Genomic DNA, 25,043 nt, shown 5'->3' on the forward strand with positions numbered 1-25,043 from the left:
GCACAGGATAAAGATGCCTGGGAGAGACTCCTTCGATGCACACTCAAGCAGAAGCTACAAGAGCCCTCTCTGCACCTGAGCGGCAGAACAGGGGGAAATGTGAAAGGACTACAGGGAAACGGCCACACACAGAGAGAACAGCCTGAGCTCCTGGAAAGATCCAGTTTTTTTCCATGGGTGAAAATGGGCAACAAGGAAGCAGCAAGTATGAATAGATATACTCTCCTTTTTCACTCATATAGACTCACGTATGCAGACAATGAAACTCTCCTTCATGGTTAACTAGTATGACAGGAACACAGAACAAACACATGAAAGATGCATGATACGGTGCTATTTTCATAAGACTCTTAAGAATAGGCAAAAGTAACCTGCATTAAAAAAAAAACAACAACAACAGAAACGCTTACAACAGAACAGCGGGGGCCCACCCCTGGGCATGGGGTGGGAGGAGCTAAAAAAGGAATGACCCTGAGTGAAACAGGTAGGATTCCTGTTCTGGGTTTTGATGGGGATTTAGCGGTGCCAGAGTGCGCTTTTGTTAAAGCTCGGGGGATAGTCCCTTAAGATTAGTGCTCTTTGCTCCCCGTGAATTTTACACTTAAAACCGTAAAAATGGTGAGCTGTGTGACGTATAAACTGATGGGGTAGCTATGAACTGACGCCTGCAATTTACTCTGAATTGTTTTGTGCAAACAAGAGTGATTAAAAGGTGAATATAGAGTGGTGAGTGACTATAACGAAAGCCAGGCAATAACCTCTTCTCAGTAGAATCTAAGTGATACTCATTATAGAATTATGTCATATTTCATTGCGATTTTGGAACGTTAATCAAACATGGGGGGGCATATTCACAGTTAAGTTACATCCAAGTCATTTTACTGGCTATTTCTTATTGTGTAGACATTTCTTTTATGTGTCTGTGTCTGGCAGGGTACCTGTGGAGAGCCCTTCATCTTCCTCTAGTCATTGTGCTCAGCTGGGCAGGATTAATCCCTCGTTTCCTCTAGGGAGCGCAGGCCCTCTTCCACTTGTGAAACACATTCCTCAGCATACCGGTCACTCTCTGTATTTGAGACTGGCCGCTTCAGCACTGATCTCGTTTTCAGTGTAAGGCCCTGTCTGTTGTAGGCAGACAGGAGGACCTGCAGGGATGAGGACAGCCTAGTACCTCCAGGATGTGTCCTCATTGTCTCTTCAAGGCTTGTTTCTCAGGAGTTCCCAGGCAGAAAGGAGACTGACAAGGGTCTGTCCTCACAGGCCTCTGGCCCTGCCTCTTCTGCCAGTTGGTAAGACTGGCTGGCAAGTTGCTCACAGGACCAAGTGCTGCCTCAGTTCTTTGGAAGGCCAGATGGGGACCTTCGTCCTGGCACAGTTTCTTCCAGCTGCCTCACACCCACTCTTGGCAGAATGACCTGGAGATACTCGGATGGACGTCTGTCATTTAGGGGCGAACTGCTCCTCCCACCCCATGCTCAGTGGTGGGCCCCCACTGTTCTGTTGTTATCTTTTCTGTTTTTTTTTTTTTTTTTTTTTTTTTTTTTTTTAATGCAGATTACTTTTGCCTATTTTTAAGAGTCTTATGAAAATAGCACCGGATTATGCATCTTTCATGTGTTTGTTCTGTGTTCCTGTCATACTAGTTAACCATGAAGGAGAGTTTCATTGTCTGCATACGTGAGTCTATATGAGTGAAAAAGGAGCATATATCTATTCTGTGGTAGGAGAAAACTAGGCATTCCCCGTACTGTACTACTATGAACAGAATCTACTAGAAATACTCTCATGAGATTACTGGAAATACAGCCGTTTCTGCACTCTCACAGGATCACATCCACAGATTCAATCAACAGCAAATGGAAAATGTATACAGGCCTACGGTGCTTACTTCTATGTGTACTTAATATGCACAAACATTTATTCCTTAGCAATATTCATAGCACTTGACTGAATTAGACGTCTGTGCTGGATGGTTTTATGCCAACCTGACACAAGCTAAAATCATCTGAGAGGAGGGAACCTCAATTGAGAAAATGTCTCCAACGACGGGGCTGCAGACAAGACTGTAGGGCAATTTCTTAATCGTTGGTCAGTGGGGTGGGGGCGGCCCATTGTGGGCGGAGCCACCCTCCGCTGGTGGTCTAGGGTTTTACAGAAAAGCAGGCTAAGCTCTCCTTCTCCCTTACCCTCTATCTCTCCTTCTCCCTCCATGAGGAGCAACCCAGTTCCCGACTTCCCTCAACGATGAACACTAATAAAGAAAGGTAAGGCAATTAAACCCTTTCTTCCTTAGGTTGCTTTGGTTATAATGTTTTGTCACAGTAAAAGTAAGACAGGGTTAGAAGTAATATAGGGCTGATTTGAAGCAGAGGTGAGGGGACGCATGGTTTACATGTAAATACAACACTGGTTAACACACAGGGCTTGAGCTTCTCTGTGACGAGGAGGTCCTTAGAACCATCTTCTTCTGATAAAGAGGGGTAATTACAAATGGCTGCACATTATTGCTTCAGATAAGCATGCAGGTCTTAAGGCATAAGCACATTGAGTATTATGAAAAACGGACATATCGTTCATTCACAAAATAATTCCACCATTTAATTTACTCATTAAGAACCACTTACCACTCTGTCACAATTAGGATCTGGTCTTAGGTTTAGCCATTCTGTTGGGTGCTTCATGGATCTTACAATGGGTTTCATGTATGCTGCCCTGAGAATTAATTATGTGGAGCACATCAATATCAGCCGTTTATTTCGCTCAGTTTGTGAAGCATTTGCTCAAATCCTTTACACATCTGCTTAACACTTTTTAATTGAACTCTTAGAGTTCTTTGCATTTCCCTGACACTTGTCCATAAGCATTCGCAACTCATAAAAACTGTTTTTCCTGGTCCCTGTTTGCTCATCTCAACAGCATCTTCCAATTGGTAGTGTTTGGTGCTGATGATGCAGAACACACCAGTTTCAGGTGTATTGTAAAGATGTCACCCATGTATCAGGGGTAAACAGTCACAGGGTTCCTTGCTTCACAGTGGGATGCAGTGTGATTTCATGTGGGCCATGCAGAACGTTTTGAGTCTTGACAGACACGTGACAAGAACTAACATGAGTTTATGTAATAGATGATGGGATGATTACAGCTCACTCTCACAACAAAGAAAGCCAAGATGAGGGAGGTCCTCTTAGTAAGGAGCAGTGTCCTATGTGCCACCTCCTAGGCTATAGCTAGCACACAACTCCTGAACCCAAAACCATCATCCCAGATGCCGCCTCACAATGTAGGGTGGGGTTTCTGCTCTCTTCCCTTTCATTCTGGTTTCTAATCCATTGCTCCATTCTAAAAGTGCTTGTTCTTTTGTTGTTGTTGTTGTTGTTGTTGTTGTTGTTAGCTAGACTATCCTGGTCACTTCCTGAGACTAAAAGCAATCAAAATCAAAACAAACATGCAAAACAGAAAAATTAAAAAAAAAAAAAAAAAAAAACCAAACAACCTACTTCAAATCTTTCCAGTTAAAAGCTCATTCCTGACAATGATTTTGATTTCAAACTGTCTCGACCCTGATCAAGCCCATATTCCATTCATATCCCAGGCCACTGAGTGCATACAAAGTTCTGCTCCTGGAACGAGATCTCACACACAGTTTAACCTGAATTTAATAAGCATTATCTGGGCAGGTTTCTCGAATTTCATAGCTGGGTTCCACAAATCATCTGTTTCTCACACTGTACATGTGATTAATGGTGAGCACCTTTGACCAGAGGGCATTCCCAAAACACTGCTAACCTCAGCAAAGCTGGGAAATGTCAAGAACGAATCTGACCAATGTGCAATGCCTACAAAATACGTAACAAAGACACCCTTGAGCAGCCTCAGCTTGAGAAACGCAAGGTGTCTCCAGATGTTCACAGTGCCTCTCTAGAATGGCACTTTAAAAGACTTTCTACTGACAGAATTCATTTAGGAATACTTTGAAATTGCCAGTTTGTAGTTCTGCATCTACTCCTCTTTTCCTTTAAGAAAAATGAGAAATCTGTCACTTTAGCTTCCTGCCTTTCTGACCTCTAGATTCTCGATGGTAAGATACTCGGGAATTGTTGGCTCCAGGCACAGTTCTGAAACTTTAGAAGAGCCTTTGGTTCTCAACCTTCCTAATGTTTAGACCCTTTAATATAGTTTCTCATGGTTTGGTGACCCCCAACCATGAAATTATTTTGTTGCCAATGACTAACTGTAATTTTGCTACTGTTATGAATCTTAATAGAAGTATCTGATATGCAGGACATCTGAAATGATCTACTAAGGCTTACCTCATGCTGGGCCTTGTCTCTTAAACCTCACTGCACAGTTCATAACCTTATTTCCATAAAAATCTAAAATAGAATACAAATAACTTTTGTCCCAATCCAGTGATAGAGCAAATCTGGTGTTGTAGAGTTATTTGAAAAGGAAAACGCGCACGGTTTTCACTCTGTTTATCCCACACGTACTCCTGTGTGTGCCCCACCCCTCCTAACAAACCACAACCACACAAAGTTATGGACAACGACAACGTCCCTACCACGGTCAAAGATGTCCCACAATTCCGATCTCACGAACTCGTTGTTCTCTAACCATCACTGTAGGAGAGAGTAACACCAAAAGTTCTAACCAGCTGCAAAGTACAATTCTCTTGGCTTTCTACAAAATCCGCATAGGCTAACACTCACACAAAAAGCCCAGCTCAGCCATAGTGCTTAAAGATGGTAACACAGCACTGGCTTAAAATACTGTTTTCCGTGCAAAGTTTGGGGTCACCATCAAATGCAGATTGGCAAAATAGTTCAGCCATGCCCAACACTGCCAAGATGGCCAGGAACCAGAGACTGGATAACACAGAGACCTAGGATGGGTGCCTTGTCAAGCCATCCTAAGAGTGGCTTCCTCTAGCAGCAGATGGGAGTAGATGCAGAGGCCCACAGCCAGACAGTATGCCGAAAGAGAGTCCAAATTGAAGACCTCCATCAGGTCCCTTGCATCGGAGCTCAGAGACCACAGAAGAGGGGGAGGAGAGATCATGGGAGTCAGAGGGGATGGAGGACACCAAGAGAACATATCCCGCCGAATCAACTAAGCAGGGCTCAATTCTGGCTCACAGGACAGGGCCTTTGTGGGTTTGCATCAGGTTCTCTGCATATATCTTATGGCTGAAGGCATTGTTTTCAATTAAAACACACACACACACACACACACACACACACACACACACACTAAGGCTCAGGCAGAATGCCAAGCACAGTCATGGTGTTAAATATGATAACAAGCCAACACTGGCTAAAATATTGTCTTTACATAAAAAGTTTTCAGTCACCATCAAATTCAGATTGGCAAAATAGATCTGCTCTGTAGGCTAGCATAGACTGTAGGAAGTAAACACAACTCTCAGGGTGGCAAATTTTAAATGGTTTCCATAAATTTTTTTCGCAAACATCTATTTCATTTATTCAGCAAATGATCTAAATCTCTGCCCCATGCTATAGCAATAAACCAAAGAGGCAACTTGACTTAAAACCCAAAGAAGAGAAACTAGAAAGGCAGTAAAATACACACTGCCCAGATACATAGTAGACAGGATAACAGCATACTAACAGTCATTTGGAAAGATTACACCGTTAAATTTGAAATATACACCATTCTCAGGCGCTAACTGCTGTAAGCCACTCTTTATAAATATTAAAAATGTCTACTTTATAATCTGGTATTGTTTGATGAAAACTGGCAAATGTTAGTTTTAAAGAGGAAATATTCATAATTCTTACAAAGGAATTTAAAAATATGAAACCCAAAAAGGGGAAGAAAAAAATCAGCAGATGACTCCATGCTTCAGTATTTACATGAGTAATTTTAGCTCATTCTTTTGAGTCATGTTTAAAAATAAAAAGGAAAACTGAAACCTTGAAAATTACTGAAGCTTCTCTAAACACTATACACACAGAGAGAGAGAGAACACAAATGAACTGTCTGTTTTGACCCAGACAGAGAGAGAATAAAAGAGGAGAGAGAGAATATACAAATGATCTGTCTGTTTTGACCCAGAGAGAGAGAGGATGAGAGAGAGGATGAGAGAGAGAGGAAAGAGAAAGAATATACAAATGAACTGTCTGCTTTGGCCCAACTTTACTCCCAAACAGAATTGAACAAAGTGTGGAAGAAAGAGTGCCAGGAAATCCTCTTCTATTACTACCGAACAGCTTCCTGGTGTGACCCAAGATAAGAGAACCTACAGCACGCTATCTAACTGTATCTAGCCAGGATGGACTTCATCTATCTATCTAAACAATTCTCTAATCCATGAAGTACACGTTGTTAGATTTCTTTTTAGCTCTAACACTTATCAGTAGAATTTCTATTTTCTTTCCTATAACACAAACTTAAGAAATCCCCTGTAACACGTCATTTCTGAGAACTTATGACATTAAAAGCAAAATAGAAAACAGCATGGCAACGTCTCACCTTAATATACTTCAGAAGTGATAACAGAAAAATTTTCATCTGTATGTGTTCCACTGTTGTCTGCCTTTCTGTGGCCTGAGCACCCGCTTTGATGCTCAATAGTAACACATCAGCAAGTACAGAGCCTGGCCAGGCAGCTGCTTTAACACCAGATACACATGTTATCTACAGTAGAGCAATTCCTAATTCTGCAGGATTCTAAGTAAGAGTCAACTATGGCCAAACTCCCATTTTGGGTTTTGGTTTTGCTCTTTGTTTGGGTTTTAGTATGAGCCAGACATGAAGCATGGTTTTTGTTTTAGAACAGCTGAAAAGAAATTAGAGAATACATTTCATAATGCGAGGTTGATATGAAATTCAACCGCAGGGCCCATAATCAGTTTTTATTGGAGCGCTGTTACATTCACCTCCTGGCTGGCCTCGCCACGGCTGTTTCCAGGCAACAGCAGCAGAGCTGAGAGGCTGTAACAGATGCTGCACGGTCAGTGCTGCCTGTCTAATCCATCACAGGGGGTACTCTGCAGCCCAGCTCACAGGGTAGGGCCTTAGCCAAAGTAAGCCTGGAAAAGCAGGCATGTCTGGCTCAGAGGAAAATGGAAGGAGAAGCCCTGTTTGTTCTTTGACATTGCTGGCTGCTTCCTTCCTGAGTTCTTCACGAAAAGCCAATAAGCAGAAGAAAGTGGTCCAGAGGAGGCGATTAGAACCAATAATCAGTGCACATCTGGAGCCAGCTCCACCTCTGCTTTGCTTTCATATGAAATCAATCTCCCAGAAATACGTGTTGAATCTGGTATTATCCTAGTGGTCATTGCCCTTACAACCAAACCAAATAGAGATTCTATACACAGAATCTTCATCATCACCAAATATGTTGACTACATTTACAAAACTCCCACGAAGAGTCACTTTGAAGTCAATCTTCACTATTATTGTCTTCATTGTGAAGCTGGGGAAAGGCTGAGAAACATTTGGAGAGGTTTGGTGATCTACCCAAACTGGCAAGGAGAAGAGTGTGAGGTTGTACGTGGGTTCAGTTCAGCTGGAGACAATTTTGTTGACTGAACTTTCGTCTGTTGAAGAAACCATATGACAAATTCTAAGGAAAATGGTGAGTCCTGGAATGGAGGTTGGCAACCCTGGTCTAAGAGAAGCTGCTGAAGGAAGCGCAGGGGGAATCTAAGGGAAATGATTCCAAACTGAAGAGTAAAATGAGCAGTTTAATGAGCCAGTGCGCAGGAAGGGAAACACAGAGAAAGGCAAACTGGCTGGGATGCTAGTGTAAGCCTCCTCTAACAAACAATTCCCACAGGCACAAAACTCACAAGTCAGCCTCTGCCTTCTCTGCTCCTAGGCAGGCTGAGATGGAAGGACTGTGACAGTCATGAATGCTGTGACTGTAAGGTTTAACTGTGGTGCTGGTGCTGACTATCTCTTCACCCACTTCACTCCAGGCTCCCTCTTCAGCTAAAGGAAAGGCATTTTATTGAACTGTGCATTAAAAATTATCCACATAAGCCTGTGGATTTTCATGTCCATATGAGAGCACACTTTCCAAGATTCTCAACCGAACTGCTTTTGCCACATCAAAGGTTCTAAATAGAGGGATAGTGAGTCTCTCTTGCCAGTTGGCTCCCAACATCAACTCCAAGATCAGCTTCTACTCACCAAGTGACAGATGTGGAAGCTTTTAAAGTGAGACAGGAAAACAGGAGGGAGCTGTCTGACAAAAATGAAGGGCAGGGATAAGGTGGTAACTCAATGAATTGAACAGTAGCTGCATACAAGATTATAGGTAGATCATTTTAAAGGTTTTTAAATTACTATGTACCAAAGTTCTTGAGCTATTTGCATTTATTAAATTGTTTCGCCTAGCAATGTAACATTTGTGCTAATAAAGACACAGACCCATTTTTTGAATTCTCTTACAATCAGTGAGGTATTTGGGATGGATGAGTAAAATCAGAGTAAGACCCAGAAGGAGAGCTTTATGTAGACTCCCGTATTCTGCTCTGTGCCCCAGGCCTCCTTCTCCTCAGCCTGCCCAGCAGCACCTCTCTGTGTGCTCTTAGTCAGTTCTTACTGGTGTTTGTTTCTACCTTAGCCTTTTCAAATACCCAATTCCCTGATCCATAATTGTTTGCACTGCACTATGTCTGGCACAAACATCTAAGACCTCCACAGTGGCAATGCAAACTGTTAACAATCATGTCATAGATCCATGCCAGGTGCCCAAGGCCTCTATGAGTACTGGTTACAAATAAACCAATTAGCGAAAAGCCAAAATAAATCTTAAAGTTCAAGAAAATAAACATTATGTTTCACTCATGAAGAAGTAAGTTCAACTTGAACAAAGAACTGTACCTAGTTCATCCCATTACTCATGAATAGGAACAGGTGGCTTCATGAAGTCAACCAAAGCGCATGTCTAATGGTAAGGAGCCTCGTTTCTCATGGGTATCTGCAGATGGTCAGACTCTTACAGATTAGAAAAAAAAAAAAAAAAGTTCACATAATAAACTCAATAAAGTATTTCTGGGGGCTTAAAAATAATAAACTTAAAGACCCTTAATCCTTAGTGGTTTAATTTTATTATTGCTCAGTTCTAGGTATAGAACAGATACACTTCATTTACAAGATATACAGCTAAAAGCCACTGTGCTGGCTAGTTTTGGTTCAACTGGGTACAAGCTAGAGTCATTCAGGAAGACATAATCTCAACTGAGGAAGTCCTCCACCAGATGAACCTGTGGGCAAGCTTATGGTACACTGTCTTGACTGATGATTGATGTGAGAGGGCCCAGTTTACTGTGGGTGGTGGGTTCTAGGAGAAAGCAGGCTGAGCCAGGCATTAGGAGCAAGCCAGCAAGCAGCACTCCTCCAGTCTCCTGCTTCCAGGTTCCTGCCCTGACTTCCCTCAGTGGCGAATGGTTACCTGAAAGCGTAAGCTGAAATGAATCCTTCCCTCCCCAAGCTAGCTGCTTTTGGGCACAATGTTATCATCATGGCAACAGAACCCTAATGAAAACAATCACACCTAAAGTGTCTTCCAAAAATGTTTAAAGATAGAAAGCATTTTAAGTCAAATGTGCCCACAAGGAGACAGAAAAATGTACAGTAGCCAACTTCAATCTAGAAACAAAAGCTCAATGATGCTGTAAACATTGAGAAAAGGGCCCTTTCCACCAACCCTGCAGAGGCTGACATGACAAAGAGGTTCAGATGAGCTATACCCCCTGAAAGCTAATATTGATGTTGTAAATGAGGAAACATTCTCTAATTCATGTACACAGCCACAACAGCCCAGATGAGAAGTCTAGCAAAGAACACTATGGGGCATTCAGTAGCTATACTAGTTTAAAACAACTTCCAAATAATATTAAAAAACTAAGAAGTTACTAGGTTGGATTAACCCCTAGAAACATATCTGTAGGGATGTGGGTAGGGTAGAGTAAGGAGGGGCAGGGGAACGAACAGGGGAGAAGGGGCAGGGACAGGAAAGAAGAGGGGAAAAGGGAGGCAAGAGGGTAGTTTTAAATTAGAATATAGTTATTATAATTTACCAAGTAAAATGCAGACTAAAAAAATCATATAATCTTAATAAATGCCAAGAAAATATTAAATACTAATCGTAATTATTAGTAAGGCAAAGAAGAAGGAAAAAAGAAATGGGGAAGGGATGTCAGCATTACAGACCTGCATTCATCACGAGCAAATATTAGCAAGTAAAGCTGTGTGCAAATAACTGGCAAATAAATATATGTGGGTACTATTAGCAATAAAGCTATGTACACAGCAATGGTAATTAAAGTCGTGTGTATATTAGAAGCAAAGCCTAGTGTGTACAGTATTAGCAAATAAAGTCATGCCTAAAGGATAGTTCAACATGATCAAACAGACTTGAGAAAGGGGATTTGATAAAACTCTTAAACTAGATATGCATAAATTCCCACAATCTGACAATGGATATCTATGTAACACCTAGTTAGCACTTGACTTGCTAGCACAAAGGCAGAGTGTCTGCCTCCATTACTTCTAGGCAACAAAGGTCCCTCTAAGACAGAAGAGAACAACAACAACAAAAAAACTTGTCTGTTAATGAATAATGAGATATTTACATAGAAAAATCTCAGAGACTATATATACGTGTATAGACATATATACATATACTGCTAGAAATTGCAAAGTGAATTTAACAAGGCCATGTGATCTAAGATACGTGTATCAGCTCTATGTCTATACACTAAAAACACAAAATGGCAGAAGGGATTTCTTCTGCTTTCTTACAGTGCTAGGCCATTACATACATAGTAGGCAGACCCTACCAATGAGCCACATGTTCAGTCCATGTTTTGAGGTCGTTTTGTTCTGTTTTGTTATTAAGGTGTCTCGCGATATATCTTGCCCTTGGTGGCTTCAAACTCATAATCCTCCCACCTCCACCTCCCAAGTGCCGGGAGTATAAGGTACGCACCACTACAATTTTTCTACTGTGAGTCATAATGGCATCAAAATGTATAAAATATCTACAAAATCCATCCAACAAAAATATATGAGGGCCATACCCCAAACTGCAGAGCAAGGCAGAAAGAAATTAAAGGCCCAGATAAATAAAGATATGCCACCACCATGTGATGGAAGACTTGGTACCGCTGAGACTCTCATTTCTCCCAAACTAAGGTAAAGAGTCAACGCAAATCTCTTCATAGATTTAGGGTACTTCTCTCTGCTGAAAGTGAGACATTTACTGGAAAGCACACATGGGTACTCAGGAGAACTAGCCATTCAGAACCATCTTTAAAAGAGTAATAAAAGACATTTAATACCTACTTTCACCAGTTACTATGACTATGTACTTAGAGTAATCAGGACTGTAGAACACGCTTATGCACAAACATAATTTTTAAAGTGCACAGTAAGGAACACAGAAATAATTATGCTTATTAAAGGCACAATTATACTCTCATTTACTTTTTAACAAAGGCACCAAAAGCAACCTAATAATAAAAGCAAAGTGTGTTCTATAAATTGTGCCATCACAGCAAAACAAACAAAATAAAGCTACTCTAAACTAACTTGAGGAAGATTATAAACTTAAATATAAAATCTAAAACTCTGCAATTTCTAAAAGAAAACAGACATTAGTTTTGTGGCTTTAGAATAGAAAGTTTCTCAGGATAGAGAAAGTAAAGTCAGAAATGAGAAACATAAGTATTAACATAAAAATATTTGTTCTTCCCATACCTGAGAAGCCTACCCCTTGTATGCCAACCTGAGGTAGGAACCCTCAACCCTATACAGACACCTCCCCACCTGCCTAAGGACCATGCCACCTAAAGACTCCATGTAGCTCCCTATGAGCCTTCCATAGACTTGTGAGGATCTTCATCAAGAATCATCCCAGTCTATGCAGGATTTTCTTCTGTGCTCAGAAGCCACAGCTAGGCTGAGACCACTTCTGACATCCCTTTCGCACATCAACCCTGTGTTGTGCCAACAACGAACCCCAAGCACCATTCAGGAGCTCCTTAACCTGGCGAGTTAGGGTAACAGCAGACAGAGACCCAAATGCCCACTCAACAAAAGCGGACAGATAGCCTTACCAAGAAATAGCACCAACAACCTATTATCAGATGCCAAGGTCCCACGGCAAACACAAACACCAAACACACACACACAAAGAAAATCACAATATTTCTCTCCTCCAAAACTTAGTACTCCAATTATAATGATCCCTGAGAAATGCAACTCAGTTGTTTTACAAGACAATGTCATATATATGTTCAAGCAACTCAAAGAGGATGCAAATCATTGATTAAATGCAGACTGCAAAAACACAAATGTTTGAATGAAATAAAGCAAATAATTAAGATATGGAAATAGTTTAATGAACATAGAATTTGTTTTATAAAACATCAAACTAAAAAAATTTGAAAAATTCAGTAAGTCAATAATTCAATAACAAAAAGGCCAGTGGAAAGCCTCATGAACAGAACAGATCAAGGGGAAGCGAGAATATCAAGTCTTGAAGATAAGGTAGATGAACTGTATCACTTGGTAAAAAAAAAAAAAAAAAAAAAAAAAAAAAAAAAGTTACATCCAAAAATTCCAGGACAGAAAATGTGGAAACTCTGGACCACTACAGAAAGACCAAACCTACAAATTACAGGTATAGAAGAAGAAACCTAGGCTAAAAGTACAGAAAATATTTTCAGCAAAACCGTTAAAGAAAATTTACCAAATTTAAGGAAAGAAATAACTACCAAAGTACAAGAAGTATACAGAACAACAAATAGGAAAAAAAATCAGAAAAGGAACTTTCATGTCATACAATAAATGGAGTCACTAACTCTACAGAACAAAGAACAGACTTTGAAAGCTGCAAGAAAAACCATGTGACATAAAAGGGAGAGCTATCAAAATAACAACTAATTTTCAATAGAGACTTTACTAGACAGAAAGGATCAGACCTATATTCTACAATTTATGAAAGACCAAAGATGCCAGCCTACACTAGTATATCCAAATGACTATAGAGTGCAACCAAAAAAGAAAGAAAAAACTTTCCATAATAAAAACAGTTTAAAGGAATTTATGAACAGTAAGCCATCCCTACAGAGGACATTGGAAGAGATGCTTAGATAGGAAGAGAAGGATAAACACACCCAAGAGGGCACAGGAAATAAATTAAAACTCTCAAACAGTTACTTTAAAAAGCCCAAAGAAAACACCACAAAACAACAAAATAACAGGAGTTCGTACACATCATTCAACAACAGCTGTCAACATTAACAGTCTCGGTTTCCCAGTAAAGAGACACAGACTATCAGGCTGGATTAGAAAACAGGATCTGTTTGCTGCCTTCAAGAAACATACCATACCAAACAAAGAAGAAAATGAAAAGTTATCAATTAGGACAAGTAATTCTCGTACATATACCTGAAAGTAGCTTTTATTTAGAATATATAATTCGATCTCAATAATACAAATGGAAAACTGACAAATGAAGAATGTGTGTGGACAACAATTACAAGAAAAGTGTCTAACATCAACAGTGAATAGAGAAAGGTAACCAGAAGAGAAACCACCTCAGATCCAGAGCATACTTCAGATTTTAAAAGATGACTACTTCCGATATTGGTGTACGCACATGATGCTTTGAATGAGGATGGCCCCCATAGGCTCATACATTTGAATGCTTAAGTCATCAGGGAGTGGCACTACTTGAACGGATTGTGAGGTGTGGCTTTTTTTGGAGGAAGTCTGTCACTGGGGATGTGCTTTCAAGTTTCAGAAGCCCAAGGCACGGCATGGCTTACTCTCTCTTCCTGCTGCCTATAGATCCAGATGTAGAACTCTCAGTTACTTCGTCAGCACCACGTCTGCCTGCATGCCACCATGTTTTCTGCCATGAATACTGTGGACTAAGCTTCTGAAACTCTAAGCCAGCCTCAATTAAATGCTTTTCTTTTATAAGAGTTGCTGTGGCCATGCTATCTCTTCACAGCAATGGGACGCTGACTAAGACAACATGTAAATAAAGCAATTAGATTCCCTCATCCTGCTGTTGGTAGGAATAGGAAATACACTTTACAGCCACCCCACTAAACAGCTTAGCAGTGTGCAAGAAAAACTAAAAACACATCTGTCATATAACACAGAAACTCCTCTTGTATTTGCTCAAAAACATGAATACGTATTTCTTAAAGATTTTATATGTTTATAAATTGTTCTTCCAAATAGCCTACACAACTAGAAATAGTTCCGGTGTCTACCATTAAGAGACTAACAAATTGTGTTATGTTCACACAATAAATGCAGAAGAAGAACAACGAGAAGAAAAGGAACAACAACAAGGGACTGTTGTGTGTGGTGATGTGGGTGAATCCCAAAAAGATCACGATAAGTCAAAGAAACCATTTCACATATTTAAGTAGCTAACAACCATCTGTAATATGATCCAATGCCCTCTTCCGGTGTGTATGAAAACTGTACTCATATACATAAAACAAATAAATAAACCTTTTTTAAAAATTCCAAAACAGACAAGATTAATATGGTTATGGAGCTTCACCTGATGGTGGGAAGGTTAAAGAGAACTTTCCAGAGTGGTTTAATAAATTGGCAGGTTACACAGGTAGGTAATAGATTCATAGATTCATCAAAACTCCTTAAATTGCACACTAAAATTTGTGCAATTCATTGCATAAAAATTTTAATTTACCACAAAGGAAAATAAAAGTGTAGATACAGGCTAAGTTCTTGCTAATGACAAAGAAGCACAGATGTCTAACAGGCGGTAGTATACTGAAGTCTATTTCACAAATACATAGCATGAAGTAAATACATACTGCTGCAGAATCAAGGTAGTGGAGTGTCAAGTTGGATGCATGTTCCAATTTTTGATAGTTAAGTGCTTGTTAAAGAACATCACCAAGGGAGCTAGAGAGATGGCTCAACTGTTACAAACACGTTACTCTTGAAGAGGAACCAAGTTCAATTTCAGCACCAACATGGTGATGGAGGACCACTCTTCACTACAATTCCAGGAGATCTAACAGTCTCTTCTGACCTCTGTGGGCACCAGGCATACATGCAGGCAAAATATACACACAAAATAAATTTAAATACAATTTTTAAAATACTTTAAAAATTATAGAGGATCACCAGAAATGGTGGTATATACCTATAATCTGAGAGTTCAGTAAACAAAGGCGGATGATCACAAGCTTAAGCCTTTAAAGGCAGCCTGGGCTACATGTCAAACAAGTTTCAGGTCAACATGAGCAATGAGACAGTGTAAAAAAAAAAAAAAAAAAAAGTCAAGTTAGCCAGGCAGTAGTGCATACCTTTAATCCCAGCACTCCAGAGGCAGAGGCAGGTGGATTTGTAGTGCAAGTTTTGTGGGGGGTTTTTTTTAACTCAGTTATGTTATGTAAAGGGATTTTTGTTTTAATCCCAAGTGTGGCATATGGAGATGCTTCTAATTTGTCCACAACTGATAACAGCCTCCTGTGGCTCTGAGAGGGGTGTGGTCTTTGCCAGCTGCAGTTGGTTTAACTCTGAGGACTCCCAGACCACGTAAATAGCAGAGCCAAGAGAGAAGGAAGAGGCTTTGAGGAGAGGGGAGGAGGAGAAAGCAGGCTGCTTGCTGCTGCATTTGCTGTTTGCTGCTGTTGGTTTGGTGGACTGCTAGATATCCGGATGACTGAGATTATTATTGCCCCAATGAACCAGAGGACCCTAATCAGCAGGAACTAAGTATAAAGAGGTCTACATCTCCTTCCCTTCTAACCTTCTTTCTCTCCTACCAATAGTCTGGGGATTGGAAGAGAGGTAGAAGCTTAAGGAAACCCAAATAAAATAGAGTTTAGAAACTAGTGCCAACATGGATGTGAGTTTGAGTCCACCCTAATCCACAAAACAAGTTCCAGGATAGCCAAAGCTACACAGACAATGTCTCAAAAACAAGAAACAAAAAAGAAAGAAAAAATTAAGCCAACTACACGTGATCATACACACATATGCACATATACACAATACCAAAACTACCCCTAACAAAAGACTTGTGTTTGATAAAATAAAAAGAATATTTCTATTTACTAAGGTATAAGACTCACTATTATAAAGATAGAATTTGCGCCAAATTATTCTATAAATTCAATATGGTCCAAAATTCTAAAAAAGGAAAGCCTGTCATACTTGAGAAGTATGTTCTAACATGAAGAAGAAGAAAAAAAAGACCTTAAATGGCAAGAGCAATATTGAAAGGGCAGCATAACCTGTCCTTTGAGACACAGGGCCTTTCTATACAGGGGAAGAGTTCTCAGTGACATGGATCCTCCCCTCCTGGAACATGGTTCAAGGCTTAGAAACAGGGAAGAGTGATTCTACATAGTCTATGTGAACACTAACTACAGAACACTTCCTTACCTATTTTGTAAAAAATATTTAAAATAGATTCCCCCCACTTGAACAGTACATACACAGTAAAAATCAACATCTGGTACTATTGAGATCTAAACTCAAAAGAGTAAAATTTCTGATACTTTATGATCTTATTTAAATAAAATAAAAAATCACCATCTCTACTGCAAACAATGTCATAGAGCACAAAAGCCCAAACCATAAAATAGAAAACAGAAAAATTCTATTGTTGCTATATTAAAATTACAAAATTCTGTTAGTGAAATATAGCACAGGAAATGACAAGGTAAACAATCAATGATGGAACAGAGAAGTTCCTGACCTGTCACTCAAACAAACAAAAGACTTGGGGTTGTGAAATACACCCTACAAATCAACGCAAGCACTCACATAAATTAAAAACACCAGGAAATACGTATGAACAAGAAATTTACAGGAACAAAAACATCAAGTCTTACTACTAACCAGAAAGTGCAAATGTTAGCCATTTAAGAGTACCTGAACTTGCAAACATTAAACTTTACCAAGGGTGGCACAAGAAGGTAACTAATGTAATTCATCACAGGTAGGATGTGAATTCGTGCAACTACTTTGGGTTTAATAAAATGGCAATATGTAAAAAGGTTAATTCATGCTATGACAACAATCCCAATCTAATTTCCTAGCATGGAAACATATTCAGATACACACAGAAAAGGCCAAACAGGTTGAGAGCAGCGCTTTAACAGGGGGAACGCTACGGAGTAGCAGTCTCAGCAGGGCTGCTCAACAGAAAGAGGCGCACACATACAGTGAGAAGTTGTGGCTACGGAAATGGAGAGCTGGTAAACCAAGCAAGAACCAAGTCATAACACTTTGCATGTTAAACAGGCATACTTCTATACATAAGGACACAGACAGGCTTCTCAAGCAGCTTTCAAACATAATGTTAGCAATAAACTATTTCACCCTTGGTGTTAGTTAAGATCTCTTTTCCTGCTCTTTCAGAGAACTTGATTTTGATTCCCAACAATGCCAAGCTCCTCACCAAGTCCTCGAAGTCCAGCTTCAAGGGAGCTGATGCCATCTTCTGGCCTCTGGGGACACATGCACTCATGTGCGCACACACACACACACACACACAGAGAGAGAGAGAGAGAGAGAGAACTTAAAAGAAAATAAATCTTGGGCTGGACATATGGATGGCTCAGTGGCTAAGAGCACTGGCTGCTCTTCTAAAGGCCTGGTATCAATTCTCAGTATCCACATGTTGGCTCACAACTGTCTGTAACTCCAGTTCCAAGAGATCTGATGCTCTCTTCTGGCCTTCACAGGCACCAGGAATGACCATGGTGCACGGACATAAATGCAAACAAAACATCCACACAATAAAAAAAAATTAATTTTAAATCAATCTAAAAATATATATTTAATAGAAAGTATATTTTAATAATATATACATATATAAATACCATACATGGGTGTTTAGCATGTAATGTACAACATAACATTTTGTAGTTTGCATCATATAGGTTATAACAGCATGTATGAGAATGAGTATCAAAAAATGTGTCTGAATGACTAAGAAGTGATACCACAGGAAAAAAAATTCACAAGTTGGAAAAGTTTATTTCTTTGCATATATAGTAAATAGTCTTAAAATAACATTTTAATAGATGCAGAACTAAAAGAACAGACATGTTTTATTTATGAAGCAAAAGGTGGTACTTTCAAAAAGCAAGTGCTTGACACAGTTTTAAAAATTAAGCCAGAAGCATCTGATTAAAATTCATTTGACACATTTGCAACAGTAACTTTTGTTCATGCAAAAGAAATTAACTCCCAAATAAAATCTGCATGAGAATCTTAAGACTGAAGAGGCCTTCCAATATGCCATTCTAGAATAACTGGAATTAAAACAGACATTAGGAGCTACCATTCCACATATGAGCATATGTGGCCTGAGAAATATAACAGCTATAACATAATAGCAATGACTGCATGGCAGAGTCAAGCCTATGGAAAACAAAAGCAAAATCAACTATTTTATCACACAATATTCTTCCACTTTAAAAATAAGGCAACCCTGGCTGCCTTCCATAATGAATGAGTCACTGGGTAAGATCTGTGGGCATACACACAAGAGAAGCATCAACATTTCTCCAAATTAAGCAATAGTGCTGTCTCCTGCAAAGGCTGTCCTCTGTAAATGGACAACCTCCTGTTCCCCTTTCATACTAATCTCTGCTAGGGAGCACAGAAACTACCTACAGCAGGTGCCAGCACCTGTGAGATGAGCCAAACTTCCCTGCATCTCAAGGCCAGGCCAAAGGACACCCTGCAACCTTCAGCAACAATCCTATAACTCCTCCTTTTAAAATCTCGTTGAATGCAGGAGCTTAAAAATCCTTTCGGTCTAATGGGTTGTAACTGGCTTGTCTTCAGCCATCATCAATCTGATCAGAATTCAGTTGCATTCAATGGCTTGCCATGGAAAAATAAGAACAGCAGCTGAAAGGAACCGAATCACATCCCTAAAAAGCAAATGTCAACTGCAGAACAAATGCTTGAACACCCAAACACCAGAGGAACACAAACTAACAGTACAACTAATTATAATGTCTGATAAACCACCACCCTGGCTCCGAGCAGTACCAGAACCAAAAGGAGAGTTCATGCGCTGAATTACAGAGTACACCACTGCAGTGGGACAGCTATGTTTCCTCAGAATGGTATATTCCAGCCCTGAGTGCAGAACTGAACACCAAGACACTGGGGCAGCAGACAGAGCCAGCCAGGCACCACCAGGTTCAGTGACAGCAGAAGCTTTCTTCAAATTATACTGGCAAATAGTAAATGGTTTCTATTGCCATACAGTTTTTGTTTTAAGTAATTTCTTAACTGATACAGAGAGACTATACATATTAAAGGGGTGCCTTACAATGTTTCATTATGTATTAGTATGCAAATCAGGTAAAACATTCTATCTTCACATCTAATTCTTACCGTGAAAAATTTGAAAATAATTTATTTTGAAATGTACTATATATTACCGTCATCATAGGCCCTATTATGTAAAACGACACCGAAATATCTTGGTCTTATCTTGCTATGCATACAGTTTTTACTAAAGGAGAATTATTTAACAGTCTTTTTGTACTTTGTACTTGCTGGGGATACAGAAGTAGCATATTCATTCAAGACACAGGGCAAGTACTTCTCATTACATGACATCAGGAGCTGGAAGAGCATGAAAAGACCAAATTGTATCTGAATAAGGTTAAAAAAAAAAAAGTTACAAAACTCTAAGAGATCAGCTGGCAACAAGCATTTTTAAGGCCTCTGTACAAATGAGACACTTAGAAAAATGTAACAAGTGCTTCAGAAAGTTACAATGTAATCAACTGCAAAAGCATCTTATATTTGAAACAAACACACTACAGAATAACAAAAATAACAGACTTCGAAGCAAAAAATGTAACAAGTGCTTCAGAAAGTTACAATGTAATCAACTGCAAAAGCATCTTATATTTGAAACAAACACACTACAGAATAACAAAAATAACAGACTTCGAAGCAAGATGTATACTTTGTGTTCTCTTGTGTTTTGTACTCTCTCTTACCATGAGCACCGAGACCGTGTGTACCATGCACCAAGTCATATCAAATTGTCTTAGACGATCAGAACCAGGAAGCAAAACAGAGAGTAAATAGATTAAGATTAGGGATGTCAGAAAGATTTGTCACGTGTTTCTTAAATAAATAGAGGCCCGGGCTATCAGATTCTTTGTTCTAAAATGCGTTGCCTTTCATGAGAAAAAATGGCTTTTGTTGTTGTCTTTTGGGATCAGCAAGCACATGAATAAAATATCTAACACTAACTAGAAATAAAGAAGCTAGCCCCAATAAGCTATTAACCATGCCAGTGTTATTAATTAGCTGAAAATGTAAATCTTATCGCCTTATTTTCTAATAATCTCTATGAGGTAGCTGATATTAGTACAAGACTGAAATATGGATCTTTAGTCCCCAGTCCATGATATGGATGTAAAGAATTCCCTCTGAGCATTTTATAGAACCTGTTTTTATACAATCGGGCCAATCTAAAAAAACAAAAACAACAACAACAAAAAAAAACCTGCTACTAGAACAACAAAAACATAAAATTCTAGTGAGCAAATTATAGACTTCCTATTTTTCCATCTTAAATGGCTGGCAGAGGATTATGTCACAGGCCCTAACTGATCCCCCCAACAACCCTCAGTTAAGTAAAAAAGAATTGTGCCAGGGTCCCATTCTTTCAAGGAAGCCAGGACACACTCAGCAACGTGTGGTATACGTTAGTAACCTATGAGACATTGAAAGCATGTGGTGGTAGGAAAAGAATAAACTCGGAAGCATGTTTCTAAGTGACCAAAGAGCATCAAATATATATGGATATATTTCATTCTTCATCAGTGTTAGGAGGATTGTTCCACATGAACTCATTACTAATTTTCAAATTCTGTTAAATATCTTAAGAGACATGACCCGCAGCAGATAAGAGTTGCTTCTGCATAAGTCCAGAATGTTTTAAGACATAATTGCTATTACGTAACTTCCAGCTTCCAGCTGGGAGGTCAAGCATGTTCTACAGCGACACCTCCTGGTAGGTGGCAAGACAGAAGCAAGCCACAGGCAAAACAGGCACAGGGGGGCATCACCTGCAACAGTGATGACAGCCTGCTCCAGCCTCTCTGCGCTACACCACGAGCCCAGAGATAGCCCTGGCCCCTCTTCCTCACAAGCTTTCCCATCAGTGACTGTGAGAAAGACGTTTGCTGGCCCCAGCTAGCCAGGCAAATCACACTGAATATGCAAGCTAAAGCTTAAAGGCCCAACTTTTGTATTCTAAGGAGTAAAACTGAAAAAAATGTAAAAATGAAACTCCACTTTATCACATCTCAGGTGAGCTAAAGACCATGAATAGCAGAAACCTGCTTTAAAACCTATTTCTCTAAAAGGTGTGCATTACTAGACTGAATCACAGCTCTCATCCCCATCACACTTTTACATAAAAGTCATGTGACCGATGTCACTACTGACATCAGATTCTCTATGTAGAAAATTCAGGGTGCACACTTTTCAAACGGAGATTTACATGTTTGCCATTTCAAACATATTTTAGCCAAAGGCTGCTTAGTTAAAGACAAAAGCACAAATTTCCACAATGACTACAACTCTACCATGGAAAATGCCAGAAGGAAACTTGATAAACTAGTTCAACCTACCCTACCCCTGTAAGATACCTCACATTCAGTTTACGGACCCAAGATTTAAGCAGTGCAGTGATGAGCAACAGAAAACCTGGATTCTAGTTTGTGTTCTCCCTTTCCATCTGGGCGTCATGGGCTGAACAAGATAACCTTGAAGCATGAATTGTCTTGCCTTATAAAACTAAAAGGCACTGAATGCCTCAACAATGTCACTGTTACCTGCGCCTGTGTATGACCTCCCCAGGAGCCAGGGCTGGTTCGCATGCCAATCTCGCTACCCCAGTGACCACACGAAGTTAACTTTCCTTTAAGTGTCTGTTACTCTTTCAGCTGTACCCTGTAGTGTAACTGCTCAGCACAATAGGAAGAGGCTTAGTTTCGAGCTCTGGTACCTTCTCCTTCACCCAGTCAGATCTCAATATTCACTTAAAATCACGGCCTCGGAACGATGGTCCACACTACATAATGAAGGCTTGGATTTGGGGAAGGGGTAGAAGAAAAGTGCTTCCGTCACAGAGTGCCTGAGTGTAGTTATGCAATCAGTGCGCTAAACTGTCAACAGTTTGAGATCCTTGGAGTTTAGACTAAAATGTGACTGACTGGTAGGACAAGGCACAATCCATGCTAATGAGAGAGTAAGGTACTACACATCCTGGCCTTTTCTAAGCCTGTCAGCTGACTGTTACAGCGGTTTATCTATAGGGGAATGCTGCACGTTCTCGGTACCGATTCGTACCAGCCACAGGGCTCCTAAGTGACTTCTTGGTTGTATGCAATCAGTTCTCTGCTCCTGGGTGTGAAGGATAAAGTGACGGAAGGAGGACTGGGTATGTAGCTCAGTGGCTTAAGCACTTTCCCTAGCAGGGAGGAAGTTCCCAGGACAGCAGCAAAGGCACATTTCACTAGTAAATGGCTACAGAAAACATTACAGTCTTCCTCTTTGATACCTCCACTCCTAGCAGGTTCTCCATTCACAGGGTTCACATCTACGGCCACAGTGACCAGAAGAAGCTGTGCTGCCCGGTGCGGATTAGCTGGTTTAGGGAACCAGAACACCCCTTTTAAAGGTGAATCAATTACTACAGCGCCTTGAACTTCAAACTGTGTACACAGAGTTCCTTCCATTAAGAACACAAACATCAGTTCTCAGAACGCTAATGCGGACGGTGGATTTCACCGCACTACCTTCCCCACTTACATTCATTCATTTTTCTAATCAAATATTCATCGAGCACCTATTATGGTGCTCAACTATTCAGGTCGAGAAAAGGGAATGAGCTGAAAAGGGGTGAAACGAAGACAATATGTATGAAGATAAATAAGACAGTAAGGGCTACGAAGAAAAGCCATCTGTCTTCCTGACAGCTACTAATAAAACCATAATCATCCGATCTATCTATGACATATAATAATGGACTGCCCACAGCCGGCGGCACAGAATCTAAATCATGTCTAGTGAACCCGAGAGCTCACAATCAGTCCGCATGTGTATTCCAGTTCCAATATTTTAAATATGAATCAAAGGAAATATAAAAGAAACCGGGACCCGGTGAAACATGACACGAAACAGATTTAAAACATCTGTTCTCCACTCTGCTGCTATGCACATGGAGAAGAAAGGTGAATAACCAGTAGATTTTTTTTTCTTTTGTTTCTTTTTCCTTTTTTTTTCCCCGAAAAGTGAAAGGGAGGAGGCACAAAAAGAAAACTCGGTTAGCATTTTATGACATCCCCTCATATTTTAAGAGGCAAACACAACACATATAAAGAAAACTAAACAAAACTCCTTAAAATAATTTTCAAGAACGATGCATCCAGCCCCTGAATACAGTCCTCCAAGCTGCTTGCTCCTCCACGCTGCTGGGCAGGCTAGAACTTACTTTTTCCTGACTTTGGCTCAGGGTCAAGCGCCCCGAAATCTGCAAGCAGCAGATAAAGGGTCCTCTACGCCCAGCTTCCACTAGGAAAGGCAATCAAGGGCCGCGCGCAGTGACCTCGGGCAGGCTGCGCACAGGAGACCCGAGGCCGGCGCCGGGATGCCCTCGGGCCGAGCCCTGCTTCTCTGCCTCCCCACCCGGTGAGCGCGGCCTCCCTGCGGATGGAGAGGAGCGGCGGACCGGCGATCAGACCCCACCTGCAGAGCCCACCCTGCTCCCGCCCGCCGCCCGGGCCCGGCCTGCGGGGGACTCTGACCTCTCCGCGTCCCCGGGCTACTGCTGCTGCCGCTGCTGCCCGTGCTCGGGCTACCGCTGCCGGAGCCGCTGCCGCTGCTGCTGCTGCTGTGGCCGCCGCCGCCGCCCTTGGCGTTCTTGCGCGGGGGCATCGCGAGCCGCTCTGGGGACTGCAGAGAACCGGGGCCTCGCTGGGTGTGCTGGGGGACACGGCGATCGGCGACTCCTGCAGCGGCGCCTCAGCCTCCACCGCGCTCGCCGCTCCTCGGAGGACTTTGCAGCAACGTGCGGCGGCGGGTTCAGCCTCGCGTGCGCCCAGCCAGTGTGTGACTCCCTGCGCTGCTCAGAGCGTTCTGCAGCCACAGTCTCGGCCCCGCCCACGCCAGCCTCGGCCCGCCCACCAGCTCTGAAGGACGGCCACACAGGCCAATCCTGAGGACCGCCGGCTGGGGGCGGGGCCGGCTGCGCTCCCCTGCCCCCCGCCGGCCGGAGCAGGTCTGGCGCTGCGCAGCGGCTGCAAACCCCAGAGCGGCTTGTGGCTTTCTAGTTTGTCTTGATCCTTGGAACGTGGCAAACGTGGAAGCCGCCAGGGCTCTCGCGAGCCTTGGCGCTCTAGCTCCAACGGGATGGGGCGGGTAATGGGGGTGGTGCCCGAGAGCGGCGCACCACCTCTTTGCTTCTTCCTGGGAATTTGGTTCCGGAGCCTAAGCACGCACCAGTTCCGCGAGTACACCGTGATCATTGATCCTTTCGGTCTCAAAACAGGGATTTATGTCATTGGTGCCATAAGTATTTTTGGAGAACCTTAGTTAAGGCATAAAAATGTGAGCATTGACTCAAAAACCCCATTTTCTTACAATGCACGACACTTGCCAGACTAATACCTGGGGTTACTTGATGTCTCCAGCCATGGACCACCTCCTATGCTTGTGCCTGAGAACTGAGTATCAAAAATAAAAATGGCAGCAGCTAAGGTCCAGCAGAGACCACCATCATTTCTGCGTCACCAATTGCCCAAGGCATGTCTGTGAGCAATAGAAAAGCGTGAAAGACGTGGTGATTTGATACATTGCTGTCAACATCCTGAGGTCTTCCTGGAATTCTGGGCCACCTTGGAAGCACCCCCTTGCAGAAGAACAGAGAAAGGGACGTTCAGCTTTATTCCCCGTCTGCAGCCTGCGCTGACAATTCCTCAGCCACCACTGACAATTGCTAGGGTCAC

At 41.3% G+C, this 25,043-nt stretch overlaps 1 protein-coding gene across 7 annotated transcripts in view; it reads right to left on the minus strand.

Moving 5' to 3' along the window:
* The window catches only part of Asph (aspartate beta-hydroxylase), a 202,511-nt gene extending 178,164 nt beyond the window's left edge, over positions 1 to 24,347 (minus strand). For all 7 annotated transcript variants that reach the window (XM_055603353.1, XM_055603350.1, XM_055603352.1 and 4 more), the window contains exon 1: positions 23,844 to 24,347. In XM_055603353.1, coding sequence (XP_055459328.1) covers positions 23,844 to 23,973 — 130 coding nt within the window. In that variant the 5' untranslated portion in view covers positions 23,974 to 24,347. The remainder of the gene's footprint in view (positions 1 to 23,843) is intronic.
* Between the last annotated feature and the right edge of the window lie 696 nt (positions 24,348 to 25,043).

The sequence above is a fragment of the Psammomys obesus genome, unplaced genomic scaffold (assembly GCF_907164565.1).
Source record: "Psammomys obesus unplaced genomic scaffold, mPsaObe1.curated_primary_1811, whole genome shotgun sequence".
NCBI lineage: Eukaryota > Metazoa > Chordata > Mammalia > Rodentia > Muridae > Psammomys > Psammomys obesus.